General features: G+C 43.1%; 1 protein-coding gene across 19 annotated transcripts in view; it reads right to left on the reverse strand.

Moving 5' to 3' along the window:
* LOC143293929 (polypeptide N-acetylgalactosaminyltransferase 1-like) overlaps positions 1-22,328 on the reverse strand; it is a 51,531-nt gene that overhangs the window by 18,179 nt on the left and 11,024 nt on the right. For 17 of the 19 annotated variants that reach the window (XR_013056842.1, XR_013056839.1, XR_013056837.1 and 14 more), the window contains exons 4-13: positions 21,113-21,284; positions 19,274-19,446; positions 18,295-18,399; positions 17,444-17,546; positions 13,447-13,617; positions 11,794-11,911; positions 8,751-8,931; positions 7,543-7,682; positions 6,172-6,270; positions 3,441-3,575 (exon numbers count right to left, since the gene is read on the reverse strand). Coding sequence is in view for 2 of the 19 variants with exons in the window: in XM_076605316.1 (XP_076461431.1) it covers positions 3,441-3,575; positions 6,172-6,270; positions 7,543-7,682; positions 8,751-8,931; positions 11,794-11,911; positions 13,447-13,617; positions 17,444-17,546; positions 18,295-18,399; positions 19,274-19,446; positions 21,113-21,284 (1,397 nt within the window). In the remaining 17 variants the exon portion in view is untranslated. The other 2 variants (XR_013056853.1, XM_076605317.1) reach the window with 2 other exon arrangements.

Here is a 22,328-nt window from a genome sequence, read left to right on the forward strand (position 1 = left end):
TGGCATAATGCCTGGCCACCGGTTGAGCGAGTGCGTAAACACTTGTGTCATGTTTTGCTATTGGTTGACTTACATTGAAGAGCCAATCAGAAAAACCGTAATATTCTGACGTCAGCGAATGTAGTACCAACATTGCAGCGCCTTTTCACTGTGTTTTGTGCATGTACTTTGGATAAAAAAGATCGATTTCTACCATGAAGCGTGCAGAGTCTCAACCTGACACACCTCCTTTGATTAACTGATTCTGCATGCTCAGATTCATTTTCAACATCACTATCTGTAGCAAAATCATCCAATTCGAATTCCACCTCACTATCAAAGTAATCACTGTCATACTCTACTTCCAATAAATCATCAAGCTTATCAATTACTTGCTGCGTTGTGTACAGTTGTTTTCTTGCACATTTTGTCCCTGATTTCTGCCCTGACGGGCCAGGTTGAGACTCTGCACACTTCAAGTGTTACGCACTGCTCAACTGGTGGCTGGGCATTATGTCATTTTTCTCTGCCACCAGTAAAGCGGTGGTCAGGGCTCAAAGGGTTAACCATCTATGGGTATATATGGAAAAAAAAAATGAATACCCCCAAACAAAAAGCATGTGCATTAAGTAAGAATGTACATTATCATAACAAACACCCACAGCAATGCAACAGAGACCGACAGATAAATATACATTTACGTAAACTGAACAACAATCAGAGACATGCTGTACAAAAAGCAAATGGAAGACTTCAAACTGACAGAGCAATCCCAGAGAATGATGATGTCTGACTGGCATTCCTGTGACTTCACTGGGCACTACATCATCAGGTTTGGCCACAGTGCAGCACATCGCCTTCAGCTTTGTACACTGTGTCACTGACACTGTCACATGGACAGCTCATACTGACTGGTGAATGTGTGGACAGCTCATACTGACTGGTGAATGTGTGGACAGCTCACACTGACTGGTGAATGCATGACTAGCTCATACTGACTGTGGTGAATGTGTGGATAGCTCATACTGACTGGTGAATGTGTGGATAGCTCATACTGACTGGTGAATGCGTGGATAGCTCATACTGACTGGTGAATGTGTGGATAGCTCATACTGACTGGTGAATGTGTGGATAGCTCATACTGACTGGTGAATGCATGACTAGCTCATACTGACTGTGGTGAATGCGTGGATAGCTCATACTGACTGGTGAATGTGTGGATAGCTCATACTGACTGTGGTGAATGCGTGGATAGCTCATACTGACTGGTGAATGTGTGGATAGCTCATACTGACTGGTGAATGTGTGGATAGCTCATACTGACTGTGGTGAATGTGTGGATAGCTCATACTGACTGGTGAATGTGTGGATAGCTCATACTGACTGGTGAATGCATGGATAGCTCATACTGACTGTGGTGAATGTGTGGATAGCTCATACTGACTGGTGAATGTGTGGATAGCTCATACTGACTGGTGAATGCATGACTAGCTCATACTGACTGTGGTGAATGCGTGGATAGCTCATACTGACTGGTGAATGTGTGGATAGCTCATACTGACTGTGGTGAATGTGTGGATAGCTCATACTGACTGGTGAATGTGTGGATAGCTCATACTGACTGGTGAATGCATGGATAGCTCATACTGACTGGTGAATGTATGGATAGTTCATCTCCACAACAACTCCGATTCATCTCAAACCTAAGACATTTCAGATTGCTTGGTCTGTTTCGTCTTCGTTTTCTCAACTTCAGTTTCAAAAAGAACACAAAAACAGACACTTACACACACATGCATGAACACAACAATGTGAAACACCTATCTGACTTCTGTAAACCGAACAGAAGGAATGATACCTCATCTTCACAAACAGAAAGGACACGAAATCCTCTTGCTGCTGTCTATGTCAGAGAGGTGAAGGGGGAAAGACACACACACACACACAGGGGACACACAGAAGAGGACAGGGGTAGAGGAGGGAAGAGTGGAGGAGGTGTGCGAGGCAGGGAGGTGAGGGGGGTTAGGGGGGGTGGCTACCTGTTGGCTGTACTCCCACTCCAGGTGGGGCGAGTCACAGCGGGCAAACACAACCCGCCCAGCACCCACTTGCACACACATGTTATCGTCCGTCATAAGTTTCTTCTGCCGGGTGTAGGAGAACACCTGCGGGCATGCAAACAGACACAGCACAGACACTACAGACCACCACTCACACAACGCATGCCTTCTACACCCACAGCACTGAACCATCGCCGCCAAGTTCCCTCCCGCGCCCCCCCACCCCTGCACCCCCTGGCCTTTCTCCATGCCGCAAAGCTTACGCCGCTAGCAGACCGATTCCGACTGGCAGCCGTCCTTTGCTCAACATCATGCAAGAGCCGCTGCATACAGACAAAGCCAGTCTCCACAGGACATGCATTTCACAGCACAATCTGGAAAGTCAACAAGCCACCTGCTTCAGCTTATGGTTTCAACAGCAAGTCAGACAGATGGCATCAACAGCACTGATCAACAGCACTGATGGTCAGACAGACACAGGGATGAGGTATGACTGCTGTTCAGCTGCAGTGTGGCAATCCCTTCAGGCCGAAGACGGCAGACACAGAGAGGGTTACACATGTTGTCAGTCATACACTGTGACAAGGGAAGACGTTGGTGCCTCCTGTTTCCACACTACGCTCAACACACCCTCACTTTATCTTCACACCCGCTATAAGGTTTCCTAGCTCCAACGTTAGTCACGCCCAACGCTGACATGTTTACTGTCAGTGATATTCTGTGAGTCCCATAACTCCTTTGTTAGCTTTTTTCAGGTATGTAGCTGCCATGTTGGCTTGTTATTGATATATATATATATATATATATATATATTAGTGTCAGTGTTGAGGCAGTCATAAGCCTTTTATTTCAAATCAAGAGTTTACTTTCACACATCATGAACCAACAGAAAGATGAACACGACAGGAGAAACCAAGGTCTTGGAAACACAGAAGATTCACACATGCCTGAACTTGTATCATATAACAAACAAAAGTCAGCAGAGCAGATGGTTCCTTGAGGCGATCTTCACGGCTCTAAGTTTGCTCTGAGTTAACAATGTTCCCAAGTAACTGGAATTCACTGAGGAGTTCGGAACATTCTTAATGATAAGCAAACTCAGCGCTGCAACCCACCTCAGGTGCTCCGAGTCATAAGTAACATCCCTCTGAGCATCCCTGCCAGATAGCCTCCCCCTGACCAAGTTCAGACATGTGTGTCACAGCACAACACCACAGCACACAGACACACACTGTGCCACACACACACGTCATGCTGAGCACAGGCATGCTACAACACAGTCTACACAGACCGGTGAGGAGGCTACACAGACCACAAAGCAGTGTGCCACATGACGACTATCGGTGAAGGAGAGGAAGGGGGCGTGGGGGGAGTGGTGTGGGCGGGGATCGAACCCTGTACCTGTGGATGGTACTCCCACTTCTGGTTGCCCCCGAGCCCATGACACTGAAACAGTTTGACCGGCCCGCCCAACGCTGCTACGTCCAGACACAAGTCGTCCGTCTGCAAAGCTTTCTTTTTTGTGTATGAAAAGATCTGAAAGAAAACAGCCCCATCCTTCGTCAGTCACTTTTCTGTACAAAAACAAACAGCTTTCTTTTTTTGTGTATGAAAAGATCTGAAAGAAAGCAGCCCCATCCTTTGTCAGTCACTTTTCTGTACAAAAACAAACAGCTTTCTTTTTTTGTGTATGAAAAGATCTGAAAGAAAGCAGCCCCATCCTTTGTCAGTCACTTTTCTGTACAAAAACAAACAGCTTTGGTTTTTGTGTTTGAAAAGCTGTGAAAACAGCCACAGCATGGTGTGAACCAGCCACACAAACAAACCAAATAACCATCACCAACATCCACAATGTCCCTGTTGGGGATTTAACTTCTCTCTTCTCACACATCATTGTGCTGTAGGAAGAAATCTTGGGATTTAACTTCTCTCTTCTCACACATCGTTGTGCTGAAGGAAGAAATCTTGGGATTTAACTTCTCTGTTCTCATGCATCATTGTGCTGTAGGAAGAAATCTTGGGATTTAACTTCTCTCTTCTCACACATCATTGTGCTGTAGGAAGAAATCTTGGGATTTCACTTCTCTCTTCTCACACATCGTTGTGCTGAAGGAAGAAATCTTGGGATTTAACTTCTCTGTTCTCATGCATCATTGTGCTGTAGGAAGAAATCTTGGGATTTAACTTCTCTCTTCTCACACATCATTGTGCTGTAGGAAGAAATCTTGGGATTTCACTTCTCTCTTCTCACACATCGTTGTGCTGAAGGAAGAAATCTTGGGATTTAACTTCTCTGTTCTCATGCATCATTGTGCTGTAGGAAGAAATCTTGGGATTTAACTTCTCTCTTCTCACACATCATTGTGAGGTTGGAAGAAATCTGAAACAGCTGCCACCATCCATCAGTCAGTCATACAGAAAAAAACCTCATTAATGATTCTATTTCAATAAAAAATATCTTAAAAATCATTGATGCATCCAGCTGCCCGCAAGCTTCAAGCCTGAGCTTTGAAAATCACCGACAGAATAAAAGCACAATCTTATAACATAAAAAAAATACTTTCTGTACTTAAGAACATTCACATTTACGTCATTAGCCTAGCAACAGTTCATTTTCAACCATAAAAACAAACACCGTGTCATTCAATCAATGGAGTTTCTTTTCACTGTAAAAACAATGCTCATGTCATTAAACTAATGGAGCTTTGTTTTCACTTAAAAACAATGTTTGTGTCATTTCATTAATGAAGTTTGTCTTCACAATAAAAACAATACCTATGTCATTTATCAATGAAATATTCACTTTATTGTCAAAACAATATTGTCTGTGGTATAGAAATGGGATTTTCCATAAGTAACATGATAATGGTTCATCTGTTAATACTAAATACATGTATACATTTTAACATTCAAACTATATTTTGTCTTTGTATAATAAATCATAATAAAATGAAGCAAGACACCTCTGACAGCAAGTCTTTTGTACACGTACAAACATTTCAGCAGTCATCATTTCTAGCAATAGCAGTGCTTTCTGCACTTTCCCAGTCAGCAGTACTGTACACTCTTCAACACAGCCGACAGGACCCCTATGGCTCACAAAGGAAATTTTCTATCTAAAATTACGTTTAAATAACATACTTACCATGACCCAACTAGTGCAGACTCCGGCAGGGGTCTAACATTCCTGTTCTGTGCAAACTACTATCCGCCTATGCGGAGAAAATGAGAGAACTACGGCCGATAACCTCCCGGAAGTAGGTAATGTCCCCTTTGTCCCCTTGGCTAGCGCCCTCTTTTGACGGCAGCCATCTCGACACCTGTTCCTGTGCACTTCATACGGCTAAGTTTTTCGCATTTTCTATCTGTCTATTGATTCTTTGGCGTTTCTGTTTTGTGTCCAATTATGTCTTCAAACAGGTCGCACAATTATGTAGCTCAATTGGGAGATCGGGCTAAAATTAAGGCACGATCGCAATTGATTCGCGATCAGTCTGGGCCCTCTACCTCGATACAGTCAGTACCCTGGGTAGACGCCTCATTCACGCTCAACCATCTTGTGGATCTCAACTGATAAGTTTTTTTTGTTCTGTTTTGTTTTAAAACACTGCTGGACCAAGATTCCCCAAAACTCTTCACTGAGAATACAGGTATTAGTACTCTGCAAAGTAGGCAACCATAATGTGGGTTTTTCATATTCTGCACTTGTCACACCTGGATCTCTCTGACCTGGATAAAAGCTGGACAAACTGATAGGTGCACCTACATGGCATTGTTTTACTGAAAATCTATTAAGAAAAAAACGCAGTCTTCCCATCTGACACAAACCAATGATATCTTTTCACTGTGTCATTCGATTTCTAATCATCTGCTTGCCTCAAGATTTGACAATGATTTCTGATGGGATATTTCACTTTTTCCGGATGTTAACTGAATACAAGTCCACCCACTACAACCCTCACAAGTGAACATGGAAGAGATTCTGAGCAACAGCCACATAACGAAAGATCATTCCAATCTAAACCACTCAGACACACAAGCAGCTGCTTTGAGGGAGCTGGGGGGTGGTCAAATGAAAGATGGAAAAGCCAGGGCAGGTAATGCCCAGTGAGCCAATGGACCTCTCTCTCACCTGGTTGCCTCCCTGCCCGTGACAGCCGACCAACCCCACTTTCTCGCCACTCTTCCTGCCCATGGTGTCCACGCACTGGTTGGTCGCCTTGTTCCGCACCTGAAGCACCACAGTCACACCTGTCTGTCACCTTCCCTAGGACCATGTCATACACCTGAAGCACCAGTCACACCACCTGTCTGTCACCTTCCCTAGGACCATGTCATACACCTGAAGCACCAGTCACACCACCTGTCTGTCACCTTCCCTAGGATCATGTCATACACCTGAAGCACCAGTCACACCACCTGTCTGTCACCTTCCCTAGGACCATGTCATACACCTGAAGCACCAGTCACACCACCTGTCTGTCACCTTCCCTAGGACCATGTCATACACCTGAAGCACCAGTCACACCACCTGTCTGTCACCTTCCCAGGGACCATGTCATACACCTGAAGCACCAGTCACACCACCTGTCTGTCACCTTCCCTAGGACCATGTCATACACCTGAAGCACCAGTCACACCACCTGTCTGTCACCTTCCCAGGGACCATGTCAAACAGCAGGGAAAAAAGACAAAAAAGAGGGGAGAAGAAAACCGGGCACAAAATGGCGAGGTGGAAAAAAGGTGGTGGTGGGGAGGGGAAGGGCAATAAGGGAAAAGAAAAAGGCAGAAAAACAAGGTGGGGTGGGGGCAAAAAAGGGCAAAGAAAAAGGCTAAAACATGCGACAACAAAAAAAAAGGGGCAAAATACAGAGAGTAAAAAAATAAATAAATAAATAAAAAAAACACCAACTCCAGAGTTTCTTCTTTTTTTTCCTTTTGTCTTCTTTTTAAGTCCAGCACTTTCCATCATCAAGCCAGCAGCTGTGAGCTGTCTGTCAAGGCAATGCAACAGACAGGAGAGCCCGATAACAGGCAGACACACAGACACACAGACATCCACCAGAGATGCCAGCCCCTGTCAAGTGTCAACAATCAGGAAATTTGGTTGGAACATTTTCAATTTGGTAGGAACACTCAGACTCCGAGCCCCATCAGCAAACATATATTTTACCTACAAGGCATACAAACACTTGGGCCTACCTGCAACAAGGTGTAACCATTACCAGAGCTGATTGGTTCATTCAATGCTGTTTACATGTAAACACACACACGATTAGCTGAGCATCATCACATGAGACCACGGTTAGCAGTGCCTGCCCTGACTTCATGATTAAAAGGTCTACAGCATCTGGGTAATGTTACAACAGGAAAGCATGTGACCATGCTATGTAGTCGAAAATGAACTCATCAGAACAATTCTGCCATAGCGAGTAACATTACACATGGAGCTTAACAAAACACATCAAAATTTTTAACAGCTGGCATCTCTACATCCACCCACCTCCCCCAGGGAGTGGTAGTCAATGGGTAGCTGTGACTCCGGGTAGATGTTCTCCAGGTACCAGCGGAAGCTCTTGCAGTGCAGCCGTTCCCGCATCACCTGCCTCTCCGATACGTCACCGTAGTCCGTGGCCCTCACACCTGGAGCAAGGTGGCAAAACGGTTAAGACACTCCATCTGCCAATATGTGAGGGGTTTGGATTCGAATCCCGCTCTCGCCTTTTCTCTGAAGTTTGACTGGAAAATCAAACTGAGCGTCTAGTTATTCGGATGAGACAATAAACCAAGGTCCCGTGTGCAGCATGCACTTAGGGCACTGAAAAAACAACACAGCAATGACAGTGTTGTCCTCTGGCAAAATTCTGTCAAAGAAATCTGCTCTGATAGGTACACAAATATATATATATATATATATGTATACAGATGTGGTGTAGCGTATATGGATTTGTCCGAACGCAGTGACGCCTCCTTGAGAGACTGAGGCAGAACCTGTCACAGCTGGCACACACACCAGTTCTCTTTCACCATCACTACTGCCACACAGCCTTCCAGGCCATCAGGGCAGCGAATTCATCACCACTCTGTCTATGGACGGCGTTCCAACACCCCTGCCCTCAACAACTTGACCAAAAGACCGTCAGCCATTAGGTCACTAAACTCCATCCTTTCGGCTCACAGCGGGAAGTCTGGACCCAATCCTCTCCTTCCACCATTTTAACATTCCCCAACTGAAGTCAGGAACTCCAAACCAAGAGTGACACCCACTGTCTCACCACGATTAATTTAGCACACACAACCACATCAACCCCAAACCAAGAGTGACACCCACTGTCTCACCAGGATTAATTTAGTACACACAACCACATCAACCCCAAACCAAGAGTGACACCCACTGTCTCACCACGATTAATTTAGTACACACAACCACATCAACCCCAAACCAAGGGTGACACTGTCTCACCAGGATTAATTTAGCACACACAACCACATCAACCCCAAACCAAGAGTGACACCCACTGTCTCACCACGATTAATTTAGTACACACAACCACATCAACCCCAAACCAAGGGTGACACTGTCTCACCAGGATTAATTTAGCACACACAACCACATCAACCCCAAACCAAGAGTGACACTGTCTCACCAGGATTAATTTAGCACACACAACCACATCAACCCCAAACCAAGAGTGACCAACAGTGTCTGACCAGGATTAATTTTGTAGAAGAAGTCCTTGTAGTCATCCATCCACACCTCCACAATGCGCTGTGTGTTGTGGTTGATGATGCGGGCCACCCCCCCAGGCCAAGAATACGGCGAAGTCTTGCGGAACACGTGACCCACCCGCGAACACGTCACGATCAGAATCTGACCTCCGCACATCCACACCTGCTCACACACATGGACACACAGGTAAGATACCTGCAGACAGGTAACATGCCTTCACACACAGGTAAGATGTGTGCACAGACAGGTAAGATGCCTACACACACAGGTAAGATGTGTGCACAGACAGGTAACATGCATTCACACACAGGTAAGATGTGTTCACAGACAGGTAACATGCCTTCACACACAGGTAAGATGTGTGCACAGACAGGTAACATGCCTTCACACACAGGTAAGATGTGTGCACAGACAGGTAACATGCCTTCACACACAGGTAAGATGTGTTCACAGACAGGTAACATGCATTCACACACAGGTAAGATGTGTTCACAGACAGGTAACATGCCTTCACACACAGGTAAGATGTGTTCACAGACAGGTAACATGCCTTCACACACAGGTAAGATGTGTGCACAGACAGGTAAGATGCATTCACACACAGGTAAGATGTGTTCACAGACAGGTAATATGCCTTCACACACAGGTAAGATGTGTTCACAGACAGGTAACATGCCTTCACACACAGGTAAGATGTGTTCACAGACAGGTAACATGCCTTCACACACAGGTAAGATGTGTGCACAGACAGGTAAGATGCCTACACACACAGGTAAGATGTGTGCACAGACAGGTAACATGCATTCACACACAGGTAAGATGTGTTCACAGACAGGTAATATGCCTTCACACACAGGTAAGATGTGTTCACAGACAGGTAACATGCCTTCACACACAGGTAAGATGTGTTCACAGACAGGTAACATGCCTTCACACACAGGTAAGATGTGTTCACAGACAGGTAACATGCATTCACACACAGGTAAGATGTGTTCACAGACAGGTAACATGCCTTCACACACAGGTAAGATGTGTGCACAGACAGGTAACATGCCTTCACACACAGGTAAGATGTGTTCACAGACAGGTAAGATGCATTCACACACAGGTAAGATGTGTTCACAGACAGGTAAGATGCATTCACACACAGGTAAGATGTGTTCACAGACAGGTAACATGCCTTCACACACAGGTAAGATGTGTTCACAGACAGGTAAGATGCATTCACACACAGGTAAGATGTGTTCGCAGACAGGTAACATGCCTTCACACACAGGTAAGATGTGTGCACAGACAGGTAAGATGCATTCACACACAGGTAAGATGTGTTCACAGACAGGTAACATGCATTCTCACACAGGTAAGATGTGTTCACAGACAGGTAACATGCCTTCACACACAGGTAAGATGTGTTCGCAGACAGGTAACATGCCTTCACACACAGGTAAGATGTGTGCACAGACAGGTAAGATGCATTCACACACAGGTAAGATGTGTTCACAGACAGGTAACATGCATTCACACACAGGTAAGATGTGTGCACAGACAGGTAACATGCCTTCACACACAGGTAAGATGTGTTCACAGACAGGTAACATGCATTCACACACAGGTAAGATGTGTGCAGACTGGTAACATGCCTTCACACACAGGTAAGATGTGTTCACAGACAGGTAACATGCATTCACACACAGGTAAGATGTGTGCACAGACAGGTAACATGCATTCACACACAGGTAAGATGTGTTGACAGACAGGTAACATGCCTTCACACACAGGTAAGATGTGTGCACAGACAGGTAAGATGCATTCACACACAGGTAAGATGTGTTCACAGACAGGTAACATGCATTCTCACACAGGTAAGATGTGTTCACAGACAGGTAACATGCTTCACACACATGTAAGACGTGTGCACAGACATGTTACATGCCTACACACACAGGTAAGATGTGTGCACAGACAGGTAAGATGCCTACACAGAAAAGTAAGATGTGTGCACAGACAGGTAAGATGCCTACACACACAAGTAAGATCTGTAAACAGACCTGTGGTAAGATGTCTACCCACACAGGTTAAGATGCCTTCACACACACAGACAAGATGTCTATAAAGACAGATTGGATGTGTGCACAGACAAACACATACAGAATACACACACACAGTTACTGTCCGCCATGAGTGAGCTCTCAATGTCTTTAACCTCATGACTGTTAAACCCTACAGTGACTGGAACTATATATGTATTGTGATCAAAAGCTTGTTTTGAACTGGATAAACTATAATCTGTATAGTGTTTAAAAGCCTCTTTCGAACTGGATAAACTATCTTTGTATAGTGTTTAAAAAGATTGGATAAATTATGTCATGCTGCCTGAAGTGGTCATTAAAATCTTTCGCTTTACTATATTTTAATGTATTTACTTATTTGTTCTTTTTCTCTTTTTCTTCTTTTTGTTTTAAATTTGATGTAGAAGTGACGGGTGCAATAGCCAAGTGGTTAAAGCGTTGGACTTTCAATCTGAGGGTCCCGGGTTCGAATCACGGTGACGGCGCCTGGTGGGTAAAGGGTGGAGATTTTTACGATCTCCCAGGTCAACATATGTGCAGACCTGCTAGTGCCTGAACCCCCTTCGTGTGTAAATGCATGCAGAAGATCAAATGCGCATGTTAAAGATCCTGTAATCCATGTCAGCGTTCGGTGGGTTATGGAAACAAGAACATACCCAGCATGCACACCCCCAAAAGCGGAGTATGGCTGCCTATATGGCGGGGTAAAAACGGTCATGCACGTAAAAGCCCACTCGTGTACATGCGAGTGAACGTGGGAGTTGCAGCCCACGAACGCTGAACCTAGAGTAAGCTCTCAAGGCCTGACCAACATGCTGAGTTTATGGGATGGTCAGCATCTACTCCTGTTCCTTTCTTTGCTTGTTTTTTTGTTTGTCTATCTGTTTTTTTAAACAGCAGACGTGATGTCACACCCTGACACCTGCTTGAAACTGAAACAGAAGCAGAGACTCACCCTGAAGGACATTTCCAGGTTCTCTCCACCCCAGATGTCCATACCCTCATCGTAGGATCCAATCTCGTAGAAGTAGTCCCGGTCAATGGAGAACAGTCCTCCGGCCATGGTGGGCGACCTGGAGTCAGATGTCACAGTCATGTCACTGTCGGTGATGCTGTCTGCATCATTGTTCTCTTCTCTATGAGTGTGCCCATGTGTGCATGGGCGTGTGCATGCATGTGTGTGTGTGTGTGTGCGCGTGTGTATGCATGCATGCATGCGTGCATGTGTGTGTGCATGCATGTGTGTGTGTGTGATACACAAATAAATAAAAAATGTGAATGAATTGATAACTAAACGCTATTACATAACTTTATCAAAAACTATAAACTATCACAGGAAGAAGGATTTCTTGCAAACATAAATAAAATCAATGACAGGCAACTTTCTCAGAATGATGTTCTATGCCAAATTGGTACAGAGGCACAGTAACTTCAACCTGTAGAATATCCTGCGATTCATTCTATACAGAACATATCTGCAGAGATTTCCAGTATATCAACAGGTACTGACACATGTTACATGACAACAGAATCGTTCAATCTGTACACTGCCACATGACAACAGTACTGTTCTATCTGTACAATGCCACATGACAACATAATGGTTCTATCTGTATACTGCCACATGACGACAGAACCGTTATATCTGTACACTGCCACGTGACAATGTCATTCTATCTGTACAATGCCACATGACAACAGAACCGTTATATCTGTACACTGCCACATGACGACAGAACCGTTATATCTGTACACTGCCACGTGACAATGTCATTCTATCTGTACACTGCCACATGACAACAGAACCGTTATATCTGTACACTGCCACATGACAATGTAAACACACACATGATTAGCTGAGCATCATGACATGTGACCGAGGTTAGTGGTAACTGCCCTAGCATTGTGATCGACAGGTCATGAGCACCTGGGTAATGTTACGACAGGAAAGTATGTGACACTGCTACATAGTCAACAAGAGAGGCAAGGCCTTCAAGACTCACTTGTGATAAATTAAGTCCCCTAGCATTAATTACAGAGTAATTTCCCTTTTTTTTACAATCTGCACCAAAACGTTTGCAAAATAAATAAAACTTCCATGCTTAGCAAAAGAAGTTCCTGTTTGAACATAAAATGATAATAATGACTGCTCTTGTTGTTGGGTCAGAATATCAGATCAAAGTGCCAAGTTTAGAGAATACAAAAAAATATACATATAACAGTAAATGCAGTTTGCATATAATTAGGCTTCATTTTTTTTTTTTTTTTTTTGTGCCCATCCCAGAGGTGCAATATTGTTTTAAACAAGATGACTGGAAAGAACTGAATTTTTCCTATTTTTATGCCTAATTTGGTGTCATCTGACAAAGTATTTGCAGAGAAAATGTCAATGTTAAAGTTTACCACGGACACACAGACACACAGACACACACAACTGAACACCAGGTTAAAACATAGACTCACTTTGTTTACACAAGTGAGTCAAAAATGAACTTGTCAGAACAATCTTTACATTGGCATAACATCGGAACAAACTGCCACTGAGCATAACAAAATTTGGCGAAATCCTAACAGTTGGCATCTCTTATCTGTACAGCACTGCACTCACCGTGTGGGAACACTGCGGTCGCCATTCCGTCTGTCCAGCTCCCTCTGTGGCACAGGGTACCAACGGAAATTCAGCTTCCAGTTGAAGCCTCCCCATGTCATATCCGACCCAGTGATGTACTCAAAGGTGTCGTCGCTGATCACATCGATGATGGGGCACGACACAGATTTTCTGTCCATCACAGCAAAATAACTTGTGTCAGTGATCATTGTGTCTCTTCATTTGTCAAGTTACTCTCCCAAGCAACGGATTTTCTGTTCACCGCAATGAACAAACTTATGTCAGTAATCATCGTGTCTCTTAATTTGTTAAATTTCTTTCACAAGCAATGGATTTTCTGTCCATCGCAGCATACACACATCTGTCACCAATTGTCATCTCTCTACTTTTGTTAAGTTACTTTCCCAAGCAACTGATTTTCTGTCCATTACAGTGACCAGACTTGTGTCAATAATCATCGAGTCTCTTCATTTGTTAAGTTACTTTCCCAAGCAACAGATCTTCTGTCCATCACAACATACATACATCTGTCAACAATTGTCATGTCTCTTCATTTGTTAAGTTACTTTCCCAAGCAACAGATCTTCTGTCCATCACAACATACATACATCTGTCAACAATTGTCATGTCTCTTCATTTGTTAAGTTACTTTCCCAAGCAACAGATCTTCTGTCCATCACAACATACATACATCTGTCAACAATTGTCATGTCTCTTCATTTGTTAAGTTACTTTCCCAAGCAACAGATCTTCTGTCCATCACAACATACATACATCTGTCAACAATTGTCATGTCTCTTCATTTGTTAAGTTACTTTCCCAAGCAACAGATCTTCTGTCCATCACAACATACATACATCTGTCAACAATTGTCATGTCTCTTCATTTGTTAAGTTACTTTCCCAAGCAACAGATCTTCTGTCCATCACAACATACATACATCTGTCAACAATTGTCATGTCTCTTCATTTGTTAAGTTACTTTCCCAAGCAACAGATCTTCTGTCCATCACAACATACATACATCTGTCAACAATTGTCATGTCTCTTCATTTGTTAAGTTACTTTCCCAAGCAACAGATCTTCTGTCCATCACAACATACATACATCTGTCAACAATTGTCATGTCTCTTCATTTGTTAAGTTACTTTCCCAAGCAACAGATCTTCTGTCCATCACAACATACATACATCTGTCAACAATTGTCATGTCTCTTCATTTGTTAAGTTACTTTCCCAAGCAACAGATCTTCTGTCCATCACAACATACATACATCTGTCAACAATTGTCATGTCTCTTCATTTGTTAAGTTACTTTCCCAAGCAACAGATCTTCTGTCCATCACAACATACATACATCTGTCAACAATTGTCATGTCTCTTCATTTGTTAAGTTACTTTCCCAAGCAACAGATCTTCTGTCCATCACAACATACATACATCTGTCAACAATTGTCATGTCTCTTCATTTGTTAAGTTACTTTCCCAAGCAACAGATCTTCTGTCCATCACAACATACATACATCTGTCAACAATTGTCATGTCTCTTCATTTGTTAAGTTACTTTCCCAAGCAACAGATCTTCTGTCCATCACAACATACATACATCTGTCAACAATTGTCATGTCTCTTCATTTGTTAAGTTACTTTCCCAAGCAACAGATCTTCTGTCCATCACAACATACATACATCTGTCAACAACTGTCATGTCTCTTCATTTGTTAAGTTACTTTCCCAAGCAACAGATCTTCTGTCCATCACAACATACATACATCTGTCAACAATTGTCATGTCTCTTCATTTGTTAAGTTACTTTCCCAAGCAACAGATCTTCTGTCCATCACAACATACATACATCTGTCAACAATTGTCATGTCTCTTCATTTGTTAAGTTACTTTCCCAAGCAACAGATCTTCTGTCCATCACAACATACATACATCTGTCAACAACTGTCATGTCTCTTCATTTGTTAAGTTACTTTCCCAAGCAACAGATCTTCTGTCCATCACAACATACATACATCTGTCAACAATTGTCATGTCTCTTCATTTGTTAAGTTACTTTCCCAAGCAACAGATCTTCTGTCCATCACAACATACATACATCTGTCAACAATTGTCATGTCTCTTCATTTGTTAAGTTACTTTCCCAAGCAACAGATCTTCTGTCCATCACAACATACATACATCTGTCAACAATTGTCATGTCTCTTCATTTGTTAAGTTACTTTCCCAAGCAACAGATCTTCTGTCCATCACAACATACATACATCTGTCAACAATTGTCATGTCTCTTCATTTGTTAAGTTACTTTCCCAAGCAACAGATCTTCTGTCCATCACAACATACATACATCTGTCAACAATTGTCATGTCTCTTCATTTGTTAAGTTACTTTCCCAAGCAACAGATCTTCTGTCCATCACAACATACATACATCTGTCAACAATTGTCATGTCTCTTCATTTGTTAAGTTACTTTCCCAAGCAACAGATCTTCTGTCCATCACAACATACATACATCTGTCAACAATTGTCATGTCTCTTCATTTGTTAAGTTACTTTCCCAAGCAACAGATCTTCTGTCCATCACAACATACATACATCTGTCAACAATTGTCATGTCTCTTCATTTGTTAAGTTACTTTCCCAAGCAACAGATCTTCTGTCCATCACAACATACATACATCTGTCAACAATTGTCATGTCTCTTCATTTGTTAAGTTACTTTCCCAAGCAACAGATCTTCTGTCCATCACAACATACATACATCTGTCAACAATTGTCATGTCTCTTCATTTGTTAAGTTACTTTCCCAAGCAACAGATCTTCTGTCCATCACAACATACATACATCTGTCAACAACTGTCATGTCTCTTCATTTGTTAAGTTACTTTCCCAAGCAACAGATCTTCTGTCCATCACAACATACATACATCTGTCAACAATTGTCATGTCTCTTCATTTGTTAAGTTACTTTCCCAAGCAACAGATCTTCTGTCCATCACAACATACATACATCTGTCAACAACTGTCATGTCTCTTCATTTGTTAAGTTACTTTCCCAAGCAACAGATCTTCTGTCCATCACAACATACATACATCTGTCAACAATTGTCATGTCTCTTCATTTGTTAAGTTACTTTCCCAAGCAACAGATCTTCTGTCCATCACAACATACATACATCTGTCAACAATTGTCATGTCTCTTCATTTGTTAAGTTACTTTCCCAAGCAACAGATCTTCTGTCCATCACAACATACATACATCTGTCAACAATTGTCATGTCTCTTCATTTGTTAAGTTACTTTCCCAAGCACTGGATTTTCTGACAGTCACAACGAACAAACATGTGTCAATAATCATGAAGTCTCTTGATTTGTTAAGCTACTTTCCCAAGCACTGGATTTTCTGACAGCCACAACAAACAAACATGTCAATAATCATGAAGTCTCTTGATTTGTTAAGTTACTTTCCCAAGCACTCCATTTTCTGACAGTCACAACGAACAAACATGTCAATAATCATGAAGTCTCTTCATTTGTTAAGTTACTGTCTCTCCTCAGTTAGCTTCCGTTCTTTCCTCCCCCTTCATTCCTTTTTGTTTTGAAGTTGTGAATTTTTAACATGATTTCTCTTTTCTGCTGCTTTCATTGGTTTAATTTCGGGGTGATTTTTGACTGAATTTAGTTCTTTCACTAAGTGTGCTATTGTCAGTCTGCAAAACTTACTTGCAGTCCTAAATTAATCTGCTGCGTCTGAAAGATTACAAAACAGCTCTATGACTTTTGCACTGTCAATATTCAACTACATATATTTCACATTTCTGCAAGATCTATAATAAAATAATTGCTGTCACTGATCAGTTGAACCCACTCTTTACTATAAAACAGACACAGATGGAAGAAAAATAAACTGACAGTCGCACAACAAAGAAGACTGACCATAAATAACATATGTACTATGGACCTCCCAGCCCCCCCACCCCCACACTCTCTACCTGTCTTTGTGGATCTCAGCCAGCAGAGGTTCCAGCCAGCCCTCTGTGCATTCACAGTGAGCGTCCAGAAAGGTCAGCACCTGACCCTTGGCCACCTTGGCACCTGCACACACACACACACACATACACAAACACGCACACACATACACAAACACACACACATACACGCCCACACAGGCACATGCACACACACTCAATGAAAGAGAAAAAGAGATGTGTGGAAAAAGAGACAGACAGACAGACAGACAGAAACAGAGGGAGGGAAGGAGATACAGAGGGAGGGTGAGAGGGAGAGAGAGAGACAGAGTGAGGGAGAGAGTAACAGAACACACACACACACAGACACACACACACACACACAAACACACACACACACACCTGTGTCAAGGAGACAACTGTCACAAGTACCTGTAGTGTTTATCTATTTCGCTGTTCAGAAAACACACACACACACAAACACACACACACACGCGCGCGCGCGCACGCACGCGCACACAACCCTGAACCAAATACAAAGGATCAAGAAGCACAAAACAGGGAAACTGAGAGGAGAAAACAGACCAGACACATCAGACAAAACAGGGAAACTGAGAGGAGAAAACAGACCAGACACATCAGACAAAACAGGGAAACTGAGAGGAGAAAACAGACCAGACACATCAGACAAAACAGGGAAACTGAGAGGAGAAAACAGACCAGACACATCAGACAAAACAGGGAAACTGAGAGGAGAAAACAGGCCAGACACATCAGACAAAACAGGGAAACTGAGAGGAGAAAACAGGCCAGACACATCAGACAAAACAGCACATACATGCAACACACAAATGCAGGAGCAGCATTATACCCACCCCTCAGACGCGCTCGTATGAGGCCAGTGCGTTTCTCTGATCTCTCCACACGAACCTTCACTGGCAGCTTGGCCACATATTCATCCAACTTACGACCAAGATGTTCTGTGAAAAGAAACACACATAAAACAGAGAACTGAAACAAAGTGTCAAAAAAACATGGATCTGTACTTTTTTCTTGCATTGGATTAATAATTACAATAATGATAATTGGTATTTATATAGCGCTCCCCCCTACTTCCGGGAGGTTATCGGCCGTAGTTTCGTTTTCTCCGCATAGGCGGATGGTAGTTTGCACAGGACAGGAATGTCAGACCCCTGCCGGAGTCTGCACTAGTTGGGTCATGGTTAAGTATATGTAATTAAATGGTATTTACATAGCGCTGAATTTGTGCAGAGACAAATCAAAGTGCTTTCAAACCAGTCATTCACACGCGTGCATAACTGTACATTTGATAAACTGACGACAAAGAAGAGGCTGGGGAACTAGACGGGTTTTAAGGCCAGACTGGAAAGAGCTTAGTGTGGAGACCTGACGAAGCGAAAGGGGAAGTTCATTCCATAACCAAGGTCCATAGACAGAGAAAGAACGACGGCCGACAGTGGAGTGTTTGAATCTGATTAATGGTGATTGTATGACAGACAAGGCATTGTTCAGTGTCAAAAAAAATGGATCTATACTTATTTTCTGCACTGGATTAATGGTCATTTTCTTACCACAAATCTTGTACATTCTTCTTCTTTTCCTCCTAACCTTCTCCTTCTTCTTCATCTTCATGGGCTGTAACTTCCAAGTTCACTCGAGTACACGAGTGGGCATTTACACGCATGATTGTTTTTACCCCAGCCATGTAGACAGGCACGCTCCATTTTTCAGGGGTGGGGGGAATCTCCTTGTACATGTCACTGACGCCATCCCCACTTCCCCCCACCTGCCCCACCCCGCCCCGCCTGCCCCTCCACCAACAGGTGTACTGACCTTTGTCACTGGCGTCGTCGACCAGAATGACCTCCTCCACCAAGTGTCTTGGTGAGCGGTTGATGATGCTCCACACCGTCCTCAGCAGGGTGGACCAGGCCTCGTTGTGGAACACGATCACGATGCTTGTCGTTGGCAGGCTGTTCACTGGCGGGTAATTCTTCTTCTTGCACCTGTCGACCAAGATGTGGGGGGGCGTGGGGGGGGGGGGTAAAGAAATTACTGTGTACGCATGCGAGTAAGTGAAAGAGTGTGTGTGTGTGTGTGTGTGTGTTACATATAAAAAATGACTGATTTAAGTTTTGTTTAAAAAAAAACACACACAAAAAAAACAACATCATCTTTCTAATGAAAAACTAACAACTACAACAGCGAACCAACTGGACCATTTAACAAGGAGTTGAAAAAGTCATACATTAGCAATGGACTCCTGAAGATTGTCAACACTGAAGATGTGAGTATGTGTGAGTGTGTGTATGTATGCATGTGTGTGTGTGTGTGTGTGTGTGTGTGTGTGTGTGTGTGTGTGTGTGTGTGTGTGTGTGTGTGTGTGTGTGTGTGTGTGTGTGTGTGTGTGTGTGTGTGTGTATGTGTCTGTGTGTGTGTGTGTCTGTGTGTCTGTGTGACTGTTTCAAGGTAATTTTCCCTGATCCAGAAAAGTGCAAGAACACAAGCATGCATGTATGATGTATATTTGAACAGGAAACATTTCCTTTGCAGCAGTCAACAACACAACAACAACAGCAAAACACACACACACACACACACACTCACACTCACACACACACACACACGCACATACACACACACGTTTAAACTGTTCCACATGTATGTATATGAAAGCTGGGGTGCGATAGCAGATGTACATAAATACACTTTGTGTGGTGGATGAGGGACCACAGAGGGTTGACAATGGAGGAGGCAGACAAGAGATATTTTTCACTGACCCATCAATTTTGAAAATGACCTATTCATTTTGTGGTGAAACAGTCAAATGACATACAGAGTGCTGAGCCAAAAACGCTGATTGATAGATAGATAGATAGATAGATGATAGATAGATAGGCAGATTTTTGTATGTGTGTGTATGTGGGTTTGTTCTTTTTCTCAGGTATGCCTTCATATGCTGCTCTGTGTTGTCATGTATGACTGCACATGTACTGCCTCAAGGGCCCACTGTATAGGAACATACAAGAGCAAAAACACACTATTATTGTTATGGCAACCTGTGTGGAGACAGACACCAGGGGGCATAAACCTGTGAGAGACAACAGGTGTGGCAGTTCATGTGTCTGATCCTCATGCGAAACACCACAAAACCCAACCTTTCCCACGCAGTCAGCCATACAAGATAAGGGATCAAAACCAAGCCCTTTTCACTACTATACTCCATGAATGTATTATCTTATCACAGTTGAAAGTGAAACAAAACTACAGCAACTCATCATGAATTCAACCTTTTTTTTTTTTTTATTGCAACAGGCGTAGAGCAAGATCATTTTTTAGCGTTCAGAGAAGTTAAGAACTAACGGGGCAACAACAAAAAAACCCAGCTGGCATGGAATATAATTCATACATGCATGCATGTGTGCATGCACATGTGTGCGTGCGTGCGTGTGTGCATGGGTGTGTAGGTGCGTGTGTGTGTGTGTGTGTGTGTGTGTGTGTGTGTGTGTGTGTGTATGCATGCTCACACACACATGCCAACACAAGAGAGAAAATGCCTGAACATGTGCATGCATCCTCCGCTGGGCAGTGCACCGCATAGCGGCATCACGAAAGCATGCATCCAGGTAGCTGTACTGAAGGCAAAGCTGCAGACAGAGAAGGGGAACTCACGCGTCCATTCTGTAGTCTGGCAGGGACCTGTTGAAGGACATCATGTCGCTGGCCATCAGGTTGAACTGGTTGATCTTGAACAGATCTTTGGACTGGGCCTCCTTGTCTTTGGGGATCACCACAGCCTTCCCCATCTCCCCCGGCCCATTCGGCACTTTCTTTGGTAAAAGACCTGACACACACGCACACGTACACACACACACTCACACATTGTATACATGCCAATGCGTGCATGCTTTGCAAGTACATGCATGCACATGCTTGCTTGCTCTCTCCCTCTCACTCCTTGAGAAATAAATGTGTGATTTTTGATAAAGATCTTGCAAAAAGAAAGAATCTCTTTAGCATGTTAACATGTGAAGATCAGGAGGAGATAAATTTGATGGGAAAATCTTCATCAGAAGCTCTGAAGAGAAGGTAAAAATCACTACAATTAGTACAGACAGCTACAAACTGTGTGGCTACATACATTTGACATTTTCTTCTTTAACCAATGACAGAATCTGTTCTATTGAAGGATTAGCTCTCTCCGGACGAAGGAATGCGTGAACATTCCTACATAAAATATATTCGCTTTCAGACGACGGAATGGAATAGCATTTTCAAGAAATAAAAATCCATCACACGCTGTACACATGATTTTGTGATTAGCCAAGCAGAGTGCGCTATTCTGGGTCACTCCACAATCGAATGGTATGATTGGCCAGCCTGCCATGCGTGGCCCGTCTCGCACACACGCTGACAAAGTCAATGACCGGTCATCTGCTTGCGTGCCAGCCTGTTAGCAAAGCGGGGTCTTCTCAAAATGTTGTGGAGCGAACAAGGCAGCAACGGCAACGTTTTACGGTTGCTGAAGTACTTGAAATGCTACAAATTGAAGGGTCGGACATTGAAGAGGTGGATGATGACGAAGACGAAAGTGAATTTAATGCAAAAAGCGAGCATGGGTATGGTGATGCGGGGTGAAAAATTGGCAGTATTTTCTACATATGGCAAAACTGTAAAAATAAGATGAGAAATTTGATTTTTTTTTTTTATGTAATAGCTCAACACGTAATAAACCAGTTCTGAAAGTTTCATTTTCTTACTCTGTATTTTGTATTTTTTGTATTTTTTTTTCCAAACCCTGACAAATGATCTGTCTGTGGGGAAAAGCAAGGGAGAAAACTTGTCGTCCCGAGTGAGTTAATGAACAGAACTATAAATGTGTTGGGTG

This window comes from Babylonia areolata, chromosome 19 (genome assembly GCF_041734735.1).
Source record: "Babylonia areolata isolate BAREFJ2019XMU chromosome 19, ASM4173473v1, whole genome shotgun sequence".
Lineage (NCBI taxonomy): Eukaryota > Metazoa > Mollusca > Gastropoda > Neogastropoda > Buccinidae > Babylonia > Babylonia areolata.